Source organism: Diadema setosum, chromosome 10 (assembly GCF_964275005.1).
Source record: "Diadema setosum chromosome 10, eeDiaSeto1, whole genome shotgun sequence".
NCBI classification, from domain to species: domain Eukaryota; kingdom Metazoa; phylum Echinodermata; class Echinoidea; order Diadematoida; family Diadematidae; genus Diadema; species Diadema setosum.
The window spans coordinates 9,324,477-9,343,162 of NC_092694.1; the positions used below are offsets into that span (position 1 = coordinate 9,324,477).

Consider the following 18,686-nt stretch of genomic DNA (forward strand, 5'->3'; position numbering starts at 1 on the left):
AAATTAGCAGTGACCCATTTTGGCTGAATGAAACTAATGTGTGTGTGTGTGTGTGTGTGTGTGTGTGTGTGTGTGTGTGTGTGTGTGTGTGTGTGTGTGTGTTGGGGGGTGCACTTCGGGGCTACTGTCTGGGACCCCGTACAGGATAAAACAACTGGCTTTAGTGTTTTGGATATCTGTGATGAGTATGCCTACTACCAATTGCAAAAGAAAGTAGCCATGACCCTTTCAGCTGAACAAAATCAATGTGTGTGTGTGTGGGGAGGGGGGGGGGAGCAATTTGGGGCTACTGACTGGGGCCCCGTGCAGGATAAAATACAATTAGCTGGCTTTGGTATTTTGGATATCTCTGATGGGTACTACTTCCATTGCAAAAGAAATTAGCCGTGACTCTTTTCAGCTGAATGAAACTAGTGTGGGTGTGTGTGTCGGGGGGGGGGGGGGGGGGGGAGCTCCTTTGGGGCTGATGTCCGGGGGCCCGTACTGGATAACATAGCTGACTTTGGTGTTTTTGATATCTCTGATGGGTACTCCTTCCATTGCAAATGAAATTAGCCGTGACTCTTCTCAGCTGCACGAATGAAATCAATGTTTGTCTGTGTGTGTACGTATGGCCTATGGGGGTGGGGTACTTTGGGGCTACTGTCTGGGGCCCGTACAGGATAAAATAGCTGGTACCATTGGTGTTTTGAATATCTCTGATGGGAACTACTTCAATTGCAAAAGAAATTAGCCGTGACTCTTCTCAGCTGCACGAATGAAATCAATGTTTGTCTGTGTGTGTACGTATGGCCTATGGGGGTGGGGTACTTTGGGGCTACTGTCTGGGGCCCGTACAGGATAAAATAGCTGGTATTGGTGTTTTGAATATCTCTGATGGGAACTACTTCAATTGCAAAAGAAATTAGCCGTGACTCTTTTCAACTGAATAAAATCAATGTTTGTGTGTGTTTGTACGTATGTAGGCCTATGGGGGGTGGGGCCCTTTGGGGCTACTGTCTAGGGCCCCGTACAGGATAAAATAGCTGGCATTGGTGTTTTGGATATCTCTGATGGGAACTACTTCCATTGCAAAAGAAAGTAGCCGTGACCCTTTTCAGCTGAATAACACCATATTTCTGGGGCCCTTTGGGGCTACTGTCTGGGGCCCCGTACAGGATAAAATAGCTGGCATTGCTGTTTTCATGATAAGTACACCCAAAGGAACAATATCTACCAACTTTTGTCCGTGACCCCCTTCGGCTGAATAAATCCATTTTTCGGGGTCCCTTTTTGTGGTCCCTAGGCTTACGGTACAAGATGTGACTTGCCAGCAATGCATTTTATTGACCCTTGGACACATCCCTATATGATGAGACCATTAAAAAGTGTGACCCTTTTCAGCTGAATAAATCTTCTGGGCCCCCGGTCTATGGCACAGTCAAGCAAGGGACCGAGCTCAAAGAAAACCATTCGATAGGCGCGGCCCCCGTGACCCGAAACCTGGGAGTGATCTTAAAGTATATTGTCCCCGGGAATTCTGTTTTGATCAGAACGAGTCGACATACGCACAAGCATTCATTTTAGAGTTGCACTTGCCCCATAAAAGAAGTATACTCGAGTGATTTGACTTCATAATAATAATCGATTGTACTAGCATGGACCTCTCCGTTTTGTTTGATCATAAAGTGCGTCTAGGGCAATTACCCCTTGGGCAATTACCCCGAACCCTTCCTCTGACCCTAACCCTAATCCTAGCCCTAATCCAAACTCTATAGCCTCAACATAACAATAACCATAATCTTTACTCTAGCCTTGTCACTAACCAGTATTTAGCCGGGGGGGGGGGGGGGGGTAATTGCCCTGATACGCATAAACTCTCGATAGATAAACTACCTATTTTAGGCACAAAAAAAAACTATTATGCCTACAATTAACCATTCCCAGGGGAATCGAATGTTTGACCCATGTTACTGATGTTGCCGAGCATATTGTCCATTGCTTGTGCAACGGAACAAAGACACGTGAGTGTCAAGAACAACCTTCAGACGTACAACACTCAATAGTGGCAGAGGGAGCTAGATCAGTACCGCAACATGGCTAAGCCGAGAAGAAAACTGATTTCTTTTTTCTATCCTAAAAACGCCCAACGACTCGTATCCCCACCTCCTTTGACATTGATTTCTGAACCTTTCACCGTGCCCCTGGTATCCTGTCTTACCCTGAACCCTCATAATTGTTGTTACGCCCACATAAATTAATTTCTTTGCATTTGTGTTGATTCGTTACTGTACTACTTGCAGTTGTTTGTGACGCTTCGGTTGTTGTTGTTGTAGTTGTTATTGTAAACTCTGATTCTCTTACTTTTGCTTCGTGGTCCTGCACTGATTCCTTGACGTGTTTCTGCCTTGCTTTGGCAAAAATACAATTCAAAATGAAAACTTCTAGAAATATGTCGAGGTACCTCATAAGGATTATGACGCACGCTCTTCAAAGATTGATATTTGATGTACAGTCAGGAGTCGAGTTGAAGTGAAATATTTGCCTTTATAAGTCAGAAACAATGTTTATACCTGTCTGTTATCAACTCAGACGTCGCCAGAAAGTGGAAGGCAGGTTGTTTCTTTTATATATTTCTCTTCATTCAAATTCTTATTATTTTTCAATATCTGATTTATATAGCTGACTGTGTAGGCAAATTTCGAAGGACCTTGTATCTCGATTGTTTTCTTCTAGTTGTTGTTGTTTTTTTTTCTGGAATTGTTTGTATATTTTTTCTTTCTGTAAAAATTAGTTCCATTAACTATTTTTGTGCCACTTTCGCACGCCCGACTCAATCGACGTCATGCCAAGTTCACATATTTTGCTCAATTGCACAAACCCGCCCAAAACTGATCGATATATCGCCAAACGTCACAGTACAATGAATTCGTTTCTCGTGATTCCACGCCTGTTTCAAGGAGCTTGCAGTTTCTGTGCTAACGGTGTTCCCTACTTGATTTGTGAGTGAATTCTACGTTTCTGTCAGGGCTTTGTGTGCAAAAGTCATGCCTCTACAATAGTGTAGTTATTCTTCACAGTCTCGACAGTCGCTGAATTTTGAGGCGTAGACAAACATTGGCAGAGCAATGACATTTTCTTTCATAATGTTTTTATTTTTCCAAGACGCTTTCAATGACTGAATCAATGATTTCTTTATGACTATACGGTGATAGACGAAGGGCCAACGGCAATTCTGGAGCAAACTTATTATCTTTCTCCTCCCTCTTACACATAACTTATAAGAATAGCAACAGACCAGTACCTGTTATTCCTTGTCGATTTACACACGGGTTCCCAAGCACATATCAGTTCCATTATAGTTGTTGTTGTTGTTTTTTTTTCCAGTCCAACAAAAGAGTGTAATACAAAGCATACCAGTAGGCCCCACGTCTCGTAAATCATATTGTTTGAAAGCTTTCTTAAGAATAAGGTCCCGTAAAAAGGTGAAATATAATGTAGGCCTATATTATAAAATCGATGTACAAATGAATTGAATAATAAGATGAGATAAATGCATATTTTCAGGGTTGACAGAAAAGTACAGTATACATAATTTGACAATGAAAAAGAGTGATTAAAAAAGCACGAGTCATAAGACGTGGATCTGCTCTTTCAATAATGATTTTTGATTAAAGTAAGAGTATCCAAAATACATTTATTTACAGCTAAAGTATGATAGCTACTTTTAGTGTAACAGAGGCTATGTAAATAAAAAAAATATGAAAATATGAAAATTAAAATTCTAGAGAACATTAGATTCCTTTAAACTGAAGTATTATTGACTCGTGAAAAACCCAATACCATAGAAACCGTAATGATTGTCGAAGAAATACACACATGATTGATAAATGAATTTCACAATGTTCAATCATGGGAGCGGCTTGTGGGACCCGGCGGCAAAATTGCATTGTTTGTTCCAGACACATTAAGGCATTGTTCGTGAGTAACGAGAACCTAAAAGCCTCCAAATCTCTATAGCCATTTCAAAACCATCTTATCCTTTTTTGAAATTCTCTCATTATTATTATTTCGACGAACATGGACAAAAGCAATCCATCTCCTTCATAAAAGTAATTCATAAGATACATTAGTATGCATTTTGAATTCTATTTGACCCCTGTTTGATTTGCTCGATTTGCTACAGCTCAAGGCACAAATACACGCACAGAAACAAACAAACAGACAAGCATACATACACACACACACACACACACACGCCTACACACCTACACGAACATTTCTTACCTTTCAAACAAAAACAAGCAAACAAACAAACTATGAAGTACGCAAACAAGTAATAATAAAACCCATAAGTTTTTGGGGATTGGTCTGGATTTTCATCCCGGGGAAGATTAGCCTTTTGTCAAGGCCCTCTCGCTGTAATGGGCGAGCGAAGCGAGCCCAGCCGAGCGCGCCAGCGCGAGGGCCTTTTGAGATCTGCTTCACACATTATTATTCATGACACGTGAACCCTTCTGAATACTCATTTTAATGGCTTCCGGTCAACCAATGGAATGGCGCGCTCCCCGCATCCTCAGCCTTGGTGGTCATGCCTGTTCGCTTGCATCACTGACCACCCGAGGGGGTCTGCCACGGAACTCTACACACTCTGTGTGTAGAGTTCTGTGAGGTCTGCGGCAGCGGCGTGCATTTGCTCTATTCAAATCGGGTTCGAGCAGACAGACACGCTGATTGGACCCCGACTTTTGCTCCCGAAATCGGGGAGCAAAAGTCGGTAATTCAAAGGGCTAACAAAAGGATGCGAAGCAGATCTCAAAAGGCCCTCGCGCAACCCCACTCAGCTGGGCTCTCTTCACCATACAGCGAGAGGGCCTTGACAAAAGGCTAGGGGAAGATGGGGATACCATCCCTGCCCATCCACTAGCACACTCCTTTCCCCGTCTGTAGGACTCTAACACCCCCCCCCCTCCCCATACACACATATACACACCGTGGCATCTTTATATTGCCCCTGAAGCCTAAGGATGTCACTTTTATGTCAAAAAAAGTATATGTTATCCTCCAACATACTGTGGTGAAATGACTTGACATGTGCCGGCCGAAGAAGAAGAAGAAGAAGAAGAAGAAGAAGAAGAAGAAGAAGAAGAAGAAGAAGAAGAAGAAGAAACTACTCCCCAAAATATCGTAGATGTCGTAGATTTCGTATTGCTTGTCTCTGCGAAAGTTAACGTGTCCAATCATGAGAGTGCTGCTATAAGTCATGAATCTGGCAGGTCCTAGGGGCTTCAAATGCGCACTCATGTTCACCTCAATTCGTTCTGGCGTCCGTGTTATCTTTTTTTTTTCCATAATCTTTTATTGATTCCATATTCAATACAGTTTCATGATAAATCAAATCACATGTATCATAGAATCCACGATTCAACAAGGCACAATTATAATGAAATCAAACCAAGCTGTACTTTCAGCAGAAACAGTGCATTCGTAAAGAATATACAATGCACCAAAAAAAAAAAAAAAAAAAAAAAAACACCACACACTGCTTACTTACTTTCATTAAAATCAAATGGAGCTGTCCTTTTAGCATGACTGTGCATTCATAAAAAAAAAGAATATTTATATTAAATGGAGCTGTACTTTCAACATGACAGTGCTTCATAAGGAAAAAAAAATGTTTAACACATCAATATACACCCAAATAAAATCGATATACAACCAAATGGAATCGATATTCCCTTTAATCCCCCCCCCCTCTCCCCTTCCCCCTCCCTCTCCCAACTACCCTTCCCCTCCCTTCCCCCTTCCCCGTGGACATCTGGCTCCGGGTCCTTCCATACTTATTTTCAAATTTTCCCATTTACTGAAATGAATGATTAAAGTTCCCCTCATTGATGCTAATTTCTATTCCTCAAATCTATCCTCTAAAATCTTATTTTTTATTTCATTATATGTAGGCGGCTTTCCATATTCTCTACTTTTAAAAATCAAATATTTAACAAAAATTAAACTATGATTTAACAACTGGTGTTTTCCCGTATTATCCTCCTCCCACCCGAACAGAATTTCTTCCCAAGTACAATTTTTGAAATCAACATCCTCTATCATTTTTTTCGCATAATTCCCAGATTAATTTCACATGATCACAAGTGTAAAATAAATGTTTGTATGTTTCTTCTTCTTTTTCACAAAAAGAGCATAAGTTACTTGCAGTAAAACCAAACCTGAAAAGATGGTGATTTGTATAAACAATACCATGCATCAGTTTAAACTGAACTCTCTTAATCGGCTATTTAATGTACATTGTCTTGGCATTAAAGATATATTTTGTATCTCCTTAACAGAAAACCCATAATTTTGATTAATTCTATCAAAAATCAATACTGCACTTTCTTTTTCTTTAAGAAATTCCAAATACATTTGTTTTGATCTTAAATTGCTAATATCAACTGTTTTCCCTCCTATGATAAAATCAGTTTCCAAAATATCTTGTTCTTTTTCTTTCATATTTCTCCTCCAACCCATTGGTATATTTTCATAAATACATCTGAACAAAAAAAATGTCTTTAACTCCTAAACCTAATTCTCTAAAATATCTATCACATTTCAATTCACCATTATTTCCTAATATATGTTTTAATCTATAAACTCCCTTTTTATGCATATTTTCATCATATATACAATTTCTATTTAATCGTATATATTTATTATTAAATATTATAACATTACCACTATACAAAATATTACTAACATTATTACTAACATTACTTCTCATTTGTTTCGTATTTACCCACACTTCTAATAAATCCCTATAAAATAATGGAGCTTTCACTTTCAACAGCCCTGGTAAGTAATCTCCAATATAATAAATAATTTCCAATATGATCCTCTTCTTTTTTCCCATCTATTTCCTGTTTTATTATATAAATGCAAAAATATTGCATGATGATCCGGAGCAATATATGGAATTATTTCACATGTTATACTTACTTCATCCAAACTTTCAGATATTATCCAATAATCCAATCTACTTTCATAAAAGGATTTTTTTGAGTAAAGTAAATTGCCTTTTCAAAGGATGCGTAATTCTCCAAATTTTTCTGACATGAATTCCTCAATTACTTGATTAATTCTTTTTGGAGTCCTATCTACAGAATAACCAAAATAATCTCATTCAATATCCCTAATCATATTAAAATCACCGCCTACTATCACCGGATACTCTTTCTTATTAATTTTTGCAAGAGTTTTACAAACCTTTTTCCAAAATATCAATTGATCACTTTCATAATTTCTTGTAAGGAAATAAACATTACCTAATACCAATCTGATACCTTGTATCTTACAATCTATAAATATATATCTACCTTCATCATCTCGAAAAACCTGAAACACATCAATATTAACCATTGGGGAGATTAACACAAGCACCCCTCTACTGTGATTAGAACCATGACTGAAATAACAGGGACCTTCCCACATCGAACTCCATCTGTCCTCTATATCTCTGGTACTAAATGTTTCCTGTAAAAAAACAATATCTGCATCTTTATCTTTACACCACAAAAAAATTATATCATTGAAAACAACCATAAATCAATTACAACTTCACAAAACAGGGCCCTGAACGCTTTCTAATCTATGTTGTGCTAGTTTTAGTCCCGATTCGGGACTCTTGTCCTTTTCTTCTTCAATTTGCGCCCTCTTTGTAGGCCGGTAGCGCGAAGCCTTTTAATCGCACTGCAGCAGTCCACGCATCGCGACTCCACTGCTAACTGCTGCCTTCCGCCAGTGCCGCATTCCTACAACGCCATCAACGACGAAATGTTGGTATGCTCTCTCGTACTGTGTGGAAAGTAGGACGAAGACAGTCCAGGCAATGCTGGTTTACGTGACCCAGCATTTCGTGGGAGTATTATGTAAACTACGTACCATATGCGCATGTGATGTGTCACGTTAAGTGAGACAATATTCCAACTTAATATTCCAGCATAATCACGTGCTTGATAATGAATCTTATATAACATTAAATGCACTGAAATTACACGATCACACCACACTTTCCACAAAAATGCAGTTTAACCACTATCAATAAATTGCTCGCCATCATGTGGCACAAATATTCTTTCTTCCGTCCATTTCCTTTCAGTCTTTCTCTCTCCTGAAAGTCTTTCACATGCGCGCACGCGCACGCGCACACGCACACACATACACACACACACAAACACATGCACAAACCATTGTAATATTTAAGGAGACTTTTCATATTTTATTGGTAACACATTTTGTTCTTTAACTTGACATCAATCTGTGAAACCCTGCGCATGCATATGGTCATCAAGAGTATAATCACCAATATGGCAATGTCCAAAGAATGAATAACTCTAAATGGATGACTATAAAACCAAACAAACTGTAAGTGTAACAACTTCACTTGTGACCGCACACATTAATGGTAAGTTTTTTTTTTTTTTTTTTTTTTTTTTTTTTTTTTTTTTTATTAACCTGATCCGCAAGCAGCGAGAAACTCGTCATGAATTACCTGCCCAATCTAATGTCAGTAATCGATCACTTGTTATACCGCCCTCTCTCAGCACTGTTTCGTCAGGCCTGAATTCTCTGGCGGCAGTCACGGCTGAGGACATTGTCAAGTCTATCTGGCCCGACATGAACGAGAAGCGATACACGCTCGTCACAAAATCACTCGGTGGGTGATCATTTCTTCTGCGAACATAAAAATTGAATACCTTCTCTCTAAATTCCTTAGATTGGAAATCAATCTATGAGATTTGGGCTAGGGGCAAATCCAAAATTAGACGTAAAAATTAGATTGACTTCTGAATCTATCAGATTGAGATTTTCAATCTAATTTTGGATTTGTCCCTCATCTAAATCTGAGGAATTTAGAGAGTAAATTTGCTCCGATTTGCCTTGTTTCTGACATAATCAAGACAGTTAGTGAAAATGGGACTTGTGTAGGTCTACTTCCCTTTTACTTTTGCTTCTAAGCGCTAACTATTCGTCCAATTCTCCTTCCTTCCTTATTTTTTTTTACCATCTTATTTGTCTATCTCTTCCCTTGGCTTCTTTATACCTTCTCTCCTTCATGACATTGCTTGTTAAACAACTGGAAATTTTGTACCAATATAGGATACATTGGATAAAATGTGTTTGAATAGGTAGCGAAAAGTTTTGCTTTTTATCAGTTTCATGAATCTCACCTCCGTGTATGACCCTGGTATCGTCTGAAAAGGATAGAGCACGCAAGAGGACCCGTAAGTGTCTCACTTATATCAAGCCTAAAGTCTTAATAAGCCTTTATAGAACAATAACTATCTTAAAGTAATGGTAATAATCCTTTGCAATATAACCCATAAATCTGTATGTAATATTTTCTTCCTCTTTCCAAAAGCCTTATTTTTCGGAGCTTTGTGCATTGCAATGACCTACGTGGCTTCGCAGCTTGGTGGAGTTCTCCAGGTGAGTTACTGTACAAATTCATATTCTCATTTTTTTTTTAATTCATCTTCAATTTAATCTGTCTATTCATCTACTCATTGTAATAATGATAATACTATTTCAACACTGTTTATAGTTTAAATATTACAGTATAATTATCATGGGGATTTCATTGTTGTTATTGATCATTATTCTCATTGATTTTATATTTGGGTTGCCATCGTTACACCTGTGTCAAAAGGGACATGCTACATATTACACGTCAGACAGCATAAGAATGACGGAAACATCGTAATGGTAATGGGGTAATAAGAAGTGTAACTGCAGTGCGGTCTTCGAAAAGATGGATTCCGATTCCAATTAATCGCGCGTCGTTTGATAGAAATATATCTTAATCACCTTTGCTCATATGAGTTCACATCAATACTAACCCAACCACAAGAGCAGTAAAAGTTATGATAAACTTTGTTATCAATGACGCCCTTAAAGGGCTTACGGTTGCACTCATGAATAGTGATGTAAGTGTAGAAGATATTAACATAATTGTCACAGTTTTTTTTAATTGGCATGCAATGTAAATGTATACCTAATCTCGTCTTTTGGGAAATAATTGATGAAGAAATACCATTTACCACCAGTGATCCTGAGATTTGCAGTGATGACAGTGTAACTTGAGTTATCGTCCATATCTTGCTGTCTCTTACAATAACAATTTTTGTCATGTAGATAGTATTATGCATGTTTGTGACATGTAGAATACCATGTAAAATCTTAGTGGGACATGTCCATAGCGTGACATGAACAAAGATATGAGAGTATGTGTCTCTTTGATCGTATATTCCCCTTATTCCTTTTGTTTGTCTTTTGTTTTTGCTTTTTAGGCCGCCCTCAGTATATTTGGAATGATCGGAGGACCAATGCTGGGCCTGTACAGTATCGGGATGTTCTTCCCATGGGCCAATTCTTACGTGAGTTAATCAAAATGAATTAATAAATAGCGCAATAACACCTTCAGCACATTTACATAAATACTTTTGTAAAATGCGTTATGATATAAATTATGTATGTGTATACACACGACATGCAAACACACACATATGCGTAATATAATTATGTATATTTGCATGACACAATATGTAGAATATTTCGTCATTAATATCAACACTTGCTTGCCCTTCTTTTTTAAGGGGGGTTTGGTAAGGGGTGGGGGAAACGTGCCCCTATGCCTACTTTCCTAAGCCCACCATTCAGCACCATAATATATTAATTTATCTATTTATTTTTGTAACTGATGGAAAACTACGTGTGCCAGTTCCATTGCTAAGCATCATGTCGGTTTATTTTGGTTCGAGTATCCAAGAGATTGACTGGAATTATAGATGCACATCGCAATGAATATGCATCATGTGCATATATTATCTAGAGTAATTCACAAAATTTACAAGCTACGCTGCGCGGCGGCTTCTGTTGTAAATTCCTCTTTTCCATATAGATTTACAAAGTAAGATTGTATTGCTTACTTGTTTATTTATCTGAAAAACAAAGTTGATATTATAATAATGTATCCATGTTTTGTTGAAACTTATGTGATCCGAAGTTCCTTGAAATATTGTGTACTCATGTAAGCGTTATGTATATTGCTTTGTATTACTTTATATGGAAATCAAATCATTTGAATTTGAATTTGAATTTGAATTTGAATTTGAATATTTCATATCTTACATCCAGGGTGCCATTGGTGGAACTCTAATCAGCCTGACGTGGTCCCTCTGGGTAGGCATTGGAGCCCAAATCTATCCGCCATACGTCGATAGGCCTCCGCTGAGCACGGACGGATGCAACGTAACCATGACAACGCTCGCTTCTGCTCCTATCCCGCCGGAAGAAAGGTGAATGACAACAGTTTCTATCTGTCCCCTCCAAGGCCAGTGGCGTTTCATAATGACCTGCTTTTTCACTTTCTCGCAACACGATTTCTAACTAAAACTTATCGTTTACGGGAAAATCACACCGATGAACTAAAGTAGGTAAAAGGGAGGGAAAATATTTTGAGATGGAAAATTCCTTGTCCATTCATGGCCCTTACCAAACTCTGTTGAAAAAATTATATCAAAATTGTTGTTGAAGTTGTATAGTATATGGGACTCTAAACTTTAAACAGAGGATCAACTATGTTTTAAATCCCTCTTGGTGCGTTCATCACTAAGATGAGCATCATCATTATTTCATCATCACTATCAATACTATCAATGTTTTAATTAGTTATTAATAGTTAATATCATTATTTTCAGAACCATCAGTAATATACAGAATGTTGATTAGATCTGTAAAAGCGACAGTGGCCTTTAAAAAGGACTTGGGTTTTTGTGGTTCGAAATTCGAAAATCATGATCCTTTGCTAGTCTAAAAAAAAAAAACCACTTGATTTCTGCCACAGTTGTTTGTACTTTGTAAAAAAAAAAAAAAAATGAACATCAAGGCGCCAACACACACCATGAAAACCGGCATGAGAAACTTTTGAAACCAGTCCAGTGAAAGAATAATCATAACTAGTATCTCCCTTCAGGCCGCCAATCGCTGAGTTGTACGGTCTCTCCTACGCCTGGTACAGCGCCGCAGCCTGGTTGATGGCGGTCTTCTGGGGACTTCTCATCAGTTTCTTGACAGGTGAGATGATGACCTTGATCTTTCAAGGATTTAAATTCATATCGATGAAATATCCTGAAAGGATATACATCCGAGCTTATATCAAATAAACAATACTAAACAGCTGTTGGTCACTTGATTCTTTAAGGACAAGTCCACCTTTAAATAGATGCGTGTGGATTGAGTGAATGCAGCATTATTAGTAGAACACGTCAGTGAAAGTTTGGAACAAATCAGACAATCCCTTCAAAATTTATGAATTTGTAAAGTTTCTGTCACTGCTGAATGAGAAGACTACTACAATGCACGATGTCACATGCGTAGAACGATATAAGGAAAATCTAAAGAGAATTTCACAAAATTTTATTTGTTGAAAAGAGTGCTCACATTTCTTCGACTTATCACTGACGTATGTGTCGGGTAATATCATTACCCTTCCTTCTGAAAGAGGCAAGTCAAGTAATCTTTTATCACACCAGAAAGTGAAAATATGTTGAATTTTCTTTACATTTTCTTTATATCATTCTATACATGTGACATCACAAGCTGTAGTAGTATTCTTAAGAAAAAAAAAAATCAATAACTTTTGAATAGATCGTCCAATTTTCCCCAAACTCTCAATGATGTGTTCTGCTGGTATTGCTGCATTCACTCAATTCACATGTTGATGAAGGAAAATTGTTCATTATAAATGATCATGATAGATGCAATGAAATTGAGTGGACCAGGATAAGGGTTTGGATTTGTTATAAAAGTTGATTTTCTTTCTTTCCTTCTTTCCTTGTTTTCCCAGGAGCGACTGATCCTAGAACCGTTAATCCCAAGCTGATCTGCCCCATAGTGGACCGCATGTATTGCTGTTTGCCAGAATCCATCAAAAAGCCGTTAAGGTGCCATGTTGGTGAGCTGTACGTCGAGGAAGAAGACGAAAAGGTACAGACATAGTGGAGCGGCATATCCGAACTGTTATTGTGCATTTTGTGATAAAAGCGCCAAATTTCGTACGCATGCAAGTTGACAATCACGTTCAGATTGAATTTAGATATTGAGCCATAGTAAATTGCGCCCTCAATGTCCAAGGCAGCCATTTTGAACAAAAAAATGGCTGCCATAAGTTACATTTTTCGTTAAATTTACTAATTTCAGGAGGTAAAATCAATAAGATTTTGCAAGCAAGTGGGAAATTACATTCAAAATAAATCTAGATACAATGTATATGGTTACTCAATAAATGTATTTGTTTCGAACTTGTTTAGGGTCATGTTTTACGTGAAGTGTGGAAATGTAGATGCAAAGTGTGAACTGACTCCACTGTGAAAGTGTTCTGCCACATTAACAATGAATTCTGTTCTCGATATTTCAGAAGGAAGCGGCTAATGAGATGGAGGTGAAGTATGACAACAAAGCATACGTTCGAGATGACCAGACCGAGACTTTCACTAACATTGATGACACTTCTAAGGTAAGACTCATTTCCCTGTCGCCAGTCTAAGAGAAAAACAGCTCGGTAGAGCTGGAGATATGATACTTGAAAGAACTGAACGAAAGCATGCTTACCGTTCGATATTTATATAATATTGGATGGCCTTGAGGTTAATACAAGGAAATATTGGACGAGCTATGCACAAATATTGGAGGAGTCGAAGACGAGTCCAATATTTTGCTTAGCGAGTCCAATATTTCCTTGTATTGACCGAAAATAGGACATCCAATATTATCATTATTATACTACAGAGGATTTTAGCAAAGAATATTTTCACTTAGGGGCTACCCTTTCTGTCTCTGAGTGCTGTATGGTCTCCTATTGTACTTGATCCTGACATGGGGTATGGTACACTCTTCAGTGCAAGTTAATCCACTTCATTCCCAGATCTATGTGATCTATGTATTTTGATGTACATTCCAAAGGAGACTTAGATCAATGTTGAATTAACTAATTAATATATGAAATTTGTTTGTATAAACACAGAATTTTAGAAAAAAAAACCCCGATATTTTAGTTAATTCGTGATTGACCAATCATAGACGTTTTTACTTCATATTTCGGGTCATCTCGTATATCTCAGCCAATCACGGTGCAGTTTATAAAAACTTTAGTGAATCCCCCTCTTGCCGTCCGATATTTTAAATATTGGTCGCCTCTGCAAAAATATTGGTCGAGTTCAACAAACTTTCTAAGTAGGTCGGAGGTTATGAGGTGCGTCGACAAAATAACACTTGTATTTGGGCTCTAAAAATCCTCTGTATGGATAATAATTGGTATCATGAAATGGGCTATAGAATCTCTGCAATCTGATTGGTCAATTGTAATGCCTTGGTTTTTACTGAATTGAGCCATGCGTGCGATAAATCCATACCCATGGCTCAAGTCTTGTGCAGTGATAAACAATATTAGGTGATGGGAAAAAAGGTTGAATTTCATGAATTTACGGTCCATTTTATAACACAAATGATGCACAGGCCTATTTCGTGGATCGGTGAGGATAGGACGCTCTCGTTAACTTTTGAAACAGTCTTTAAACACACTCGATGCACTCGTGGGTTTAAACAGTTCCAAAGTTAAACGCATCAAGTATTCTCACCGACCCACTCTGTCCTGTGCATCATTTTGCATAATATCAATTAGTTCAAAATCTCTGCATTTTTTTTTTACCGACAGAAAATCACATGTTGTTTCTGTTCCTGTTCATGCTCCCGTTGAGTTAAGTTCTCAGAGCATAAGTTTGCTATGACAGGCATGGTCTAGGGGAGGTTTCCATCATCAGGGAACGACCTCCGCAGAAAAGTGTATATGAACAGTTTGATCGCAAATAGACATAACTCAATTCTTGTCAATTTTGGACATTTGCGATTAAACCTTCTGACAAACAGAGAAAATGATAAGAAAACGTGATTTTTTTTTTTTATATCAAAACTTCGAGGATATTCCTTGTTATGCAACAGGTGAGGTATCATTGAGAAAAAAAAGCTTCATTTTGCACTATCTGATGATGGACTTAATTCAAAATGTTTGTTTGTTTGTTTGTTTGTTGTTGTTGTTGTTGTTTTTTTTTTTTTTTGGGGGGGGGGGCTACTGTCTATAATCCTTTGTGTGCTTTGAGTTCCGATTTGCACAGCCCTCCTTAAAAGAACACAGTGTCCCACAGTGTGAGAATCACAGTGTGAACACAGTGTGAAATCTCTTCACACTGTTAAATTTGAGCGTTTTAATAGCGTGAACACAATGTTAATTAATTCACAGTGTGAAACAAAGCATTACTATAGCCCTTTTTACACTTGTGTTTCTTAAACCCGTACTCTCTCTGACCCAGGACTATCGTTAGTCCCGTACTAATTTTTTTTCAACTTTTTAGACTCGCCAATAAATCCCGTACTAAGCTCTTGTCCTGGGCTAAGGAGAAAAGTGACCTTTTTACACTCGTATTTCTTAGTCCCGTACTTTCCAAACCACACGAATATTCATGATTACCCTGTGCACTGTACAAGTACACGCACCGGCAGCACTTGATTACCTCGTTTCTGATTGGTCAGTGGGGGGTCGGACTTCGTCTCCGTCGCTTAGCCCCGGATTGTTTTTTCATTCTGTTTACACTCGCTTGCTTGGCACCGCAATTGCTAACCCTGCTTTTTTGCAGGGCCAGATAGTACGGGATTATCGGTGGGGCTAGGCCACTTTGGCAAAAACAAGTGTAAACAGAAAGTGGGCTAAGGAAAGTCCGGTATAAACGGTGGGGCTAAGACCCCCCCCCCCCCCCCCCCCCCATAGCCCCACCGTTGGTACGGGATTAAGCAAAAATTTGCAAGTGTAAAAAGCCCTTAAGTGATTACGTATTAAAACCACACCACAGTATCTTTATACTGTTAAATTCGAGCGTTATTTTCACATAGTCGAATATGTGAACACACAGTGAACACACTGTGTTACAATGGTTCTTTCCAGTAACAGGGAGTGTCAAACAGTGTCTTCGGAACGTATTCACATAGTCGCTATGTTACAACACTCGAATTAAACGATGTGAAGAAGATTTCACAATGTGGTGTGGTTTTTCACAAAGGAGGTAATGTTCTGTTTCACACTATGAATTGATGATTCACAAAGTGTTCACAATGCTGAAGCGTTCGAATTTAACAGTGTGAAGAGATTTCATACTGCGTTTACAATGTGTTCATACTGTGTTTCACATTGTGTTTTACACTGTGGGACACTGTGTTCTTTCCAGCATGGAGTATTAACCCCACACATTGTACACATTGCATGTCCACGAACATTTTATCCAGTGTAAGAAAGGAGAAAAAAAAAACTATTGTAGGCCTTCGTTTGCGTTACTGACGCTATTGTTTCATTGTCTTTCATCAACATAACAGGCCCATGCCAACGGCGATGCACATCCAAATACAGAGCGGAAGGAGGCCGGAACTCAAATAGAAAAAGAAAAAGTGGATACCCGTCTTTAAAGAACACGTGTGCGGGAAGACGGAGAAACAAAAGGATGAAGTCAAACCTAATGCACAAGCCATACAATTTACGAGCAAATGTATTGCTGCGATTCATAAGCCTTAAAGGACAAGTCCACCTTCATAAACATGACGATTGAGAGAATGCAGCAATATTAGTAGAACACATAGGTGAGAGTTTGAGGAAAATTGGACAATCCGTTCAAAAGTTATGAATTTTGGAAATTTTAGTTCCGCGATCGCTGGATGTGAAGACTACTACAGCTTGTGAAGTCATATGTGTACAACCATATAAAGAAACTAAAAAGAAAATTCAACATATTGTCACTTTTCTCGCATAATTGAAGAGCACATGACTTGCCTCTTTCAGAAGGCAGGGGGTGTAATATTATCCTTAACATATATCAGTTACAAGTTGAGGGAATGTGTACTTTTTTCAAACAATGAAATTTTATGGAATTCTCTTTATATTTGCCTTATATCGTTGTACGCATGTGACAACATCAACTGCAGTAGTCTTCTCATCCAGCAGTGACTGCACAGAAACTTTAAAAATTCATAATTTTTGAGCGGATTGTAAAATTTTCCTCAAACTTTCACTGATGCGTTCCACTTATATTGCTGCATTATCTCAATCCACATGTATATGAAGGTGAACTTGTAATTATTTAATAGATATCAGCCCCCCCCCCCTTTTTTTTTTTGCTGCATCCGAGTAACATGCATTTTCAGTGACGGGATGTACCAACCTCACACTGTTTTTCTTGGCGCGTGCGACTCAGAAAGACAGCAATCACGTTCTCTTTCTCTGGGTAGTAACGGAAATATCCGAGCAGGAACCGGAAAGATCCTGAGTAGGCGGGCCAACCTTAGAGGACCATGAATCATGGCAATAACCTTGCTTTAAAAGATAATGACGTGCTTCGTCCATGTCGTCCATTTGCAATTGAAGCAGGAATGTTGTCAACCACTATTGCACCTGTGCTTACTCTTCTGATAATCAGTTGTCGACCTTCGCCTTCTTACCTGTTATTCCGGCGGCAAAATCATTGTCATATGAACATATTCTATCTTCCATCTGTCAAGTCAATCACTAGAAACCAAGAAGTGTGTTTCGGCAAGTGCTGGCATACTTTCAACAAACTTATAATTTCAACTACACTAAAAGGCAGTAAAGTGTTTATCGAAATCATATAACCATAATCATAACTAATAATCATAAGTAAATCCCTTGATTTAACTTTACTTCTTTCTCAGTTCAATGCTAAGACAAATAACGCAACAAGCAAACAATTCAAAATTCAACAGGAATTCTGTCTCTGAGGTAAATTGAAATTTTCAGACTTGTGAATGATTGTGTGTGTGTTTTTTTTTGTTTTTGTTTTACAGTGACCACTTAATTGGTTCACTTCAAGAGGTTTCTCCTCATTTCGGTTTATTTTCATCAAGTGGTTTATTAACTGTGCTCCCATATAGATGGCACACAATATTCTCCGAAACCAGAGGCGCAATATTTTTGTCCTCTTTTGTATTGAACGATCCCGTCTGTAGGATAGAATGTATCAATGAAATACTTATTAGAATTAAGTACGACTCTGCTCCATTCAGGCTACAATGCTGTTTGTTTCGAAAAACGCAAGAGCCTCTCTTTCGAACAGAATTTTAAAGTTTTCCTGTTGCTAAATGTGTATTGATTTACTTGTGACTGTAGCGTCCACATGCACAAAACTGAGACTACCAGATGAGGGGATCATTTGAAATCGTTTTCCACGTGTTGTACCCCGCGTAACATGTCTTCCACCACTTTCCATGTATCTAAAGGAATTTGAAAAAAAAAAGAAGATCATCCTACGTTTGATGCAGTTTCTTGAGTGCCATCAGCTTTCATGATTATTCCGTATGAGTAAGAGTCGTAAATAATAATGTATTGATTGAATTTTCGAGCAAATAATGTTATATGTATGTACATATAAAACAACATCTGTATAGATTTTTTTTTTTTCAAAAAGCGCACAACGCCGCTCATTCAGACTTAATATTTGTTCGCAACACGAATCTGGTAAATAATCTTTTGTTGCATGAAAAGTATCAGCACACATTTCATTCATCGACATGAATTTCAAGATTTGACTTATAATGTCTTTCAA

The 18,686-nt window shown here is 38.2% G+C and overlaps 1 protein-coding gene across 1 annotated transcript in view; it reads left to right on the forward strand.

Annotated features, from left to right (window-relative positions):
• The window catches only part of LOC140233725 (uncharacterized), a 79,709-nt gene extending 63,170 nt beyond the window's left edge, over positions 1 to 16,539 (forward strand). Inside the window, exons 17-24 of the mRNA XM_072313826.1 lie at positions 8,574 to 8,686; positions 9,392 to 9,459; positions 10,320 to 10,406; positions 11,167 to 11,327; positions 12,005 to 12,105; positions 12,878 to 13,017; positions 13,448 to 13,546; positions 16,450 to 16,539. Coding sequence (XP_072169927.1) covers positions 8,574 to 8,686; positions 9,392 to 9,459; positions 10,320 to 10,406; positions 11,167 to 11,327; positions 12,005 to 12,105; positions 12,878 to 13,017; positions 13,448 to 13,546; positions 16,450 to 16,539 — 859 coding nt within the window. The remainder of the gene's footprint in view (positions 1 to 8,573; positions 8,687 to 9,391; positions 9,460 to 10,319; positions 10,407 to 11,166; positions 11,328 to 12,004; positions 12,106 to 12,877; positions 13,018 to 13,447; positions 13,547 to 16,449) is intronic.
• The last annotated feature ends 2,147 nt before the right edge of the window (positions 16,540 to 18,686 follow it).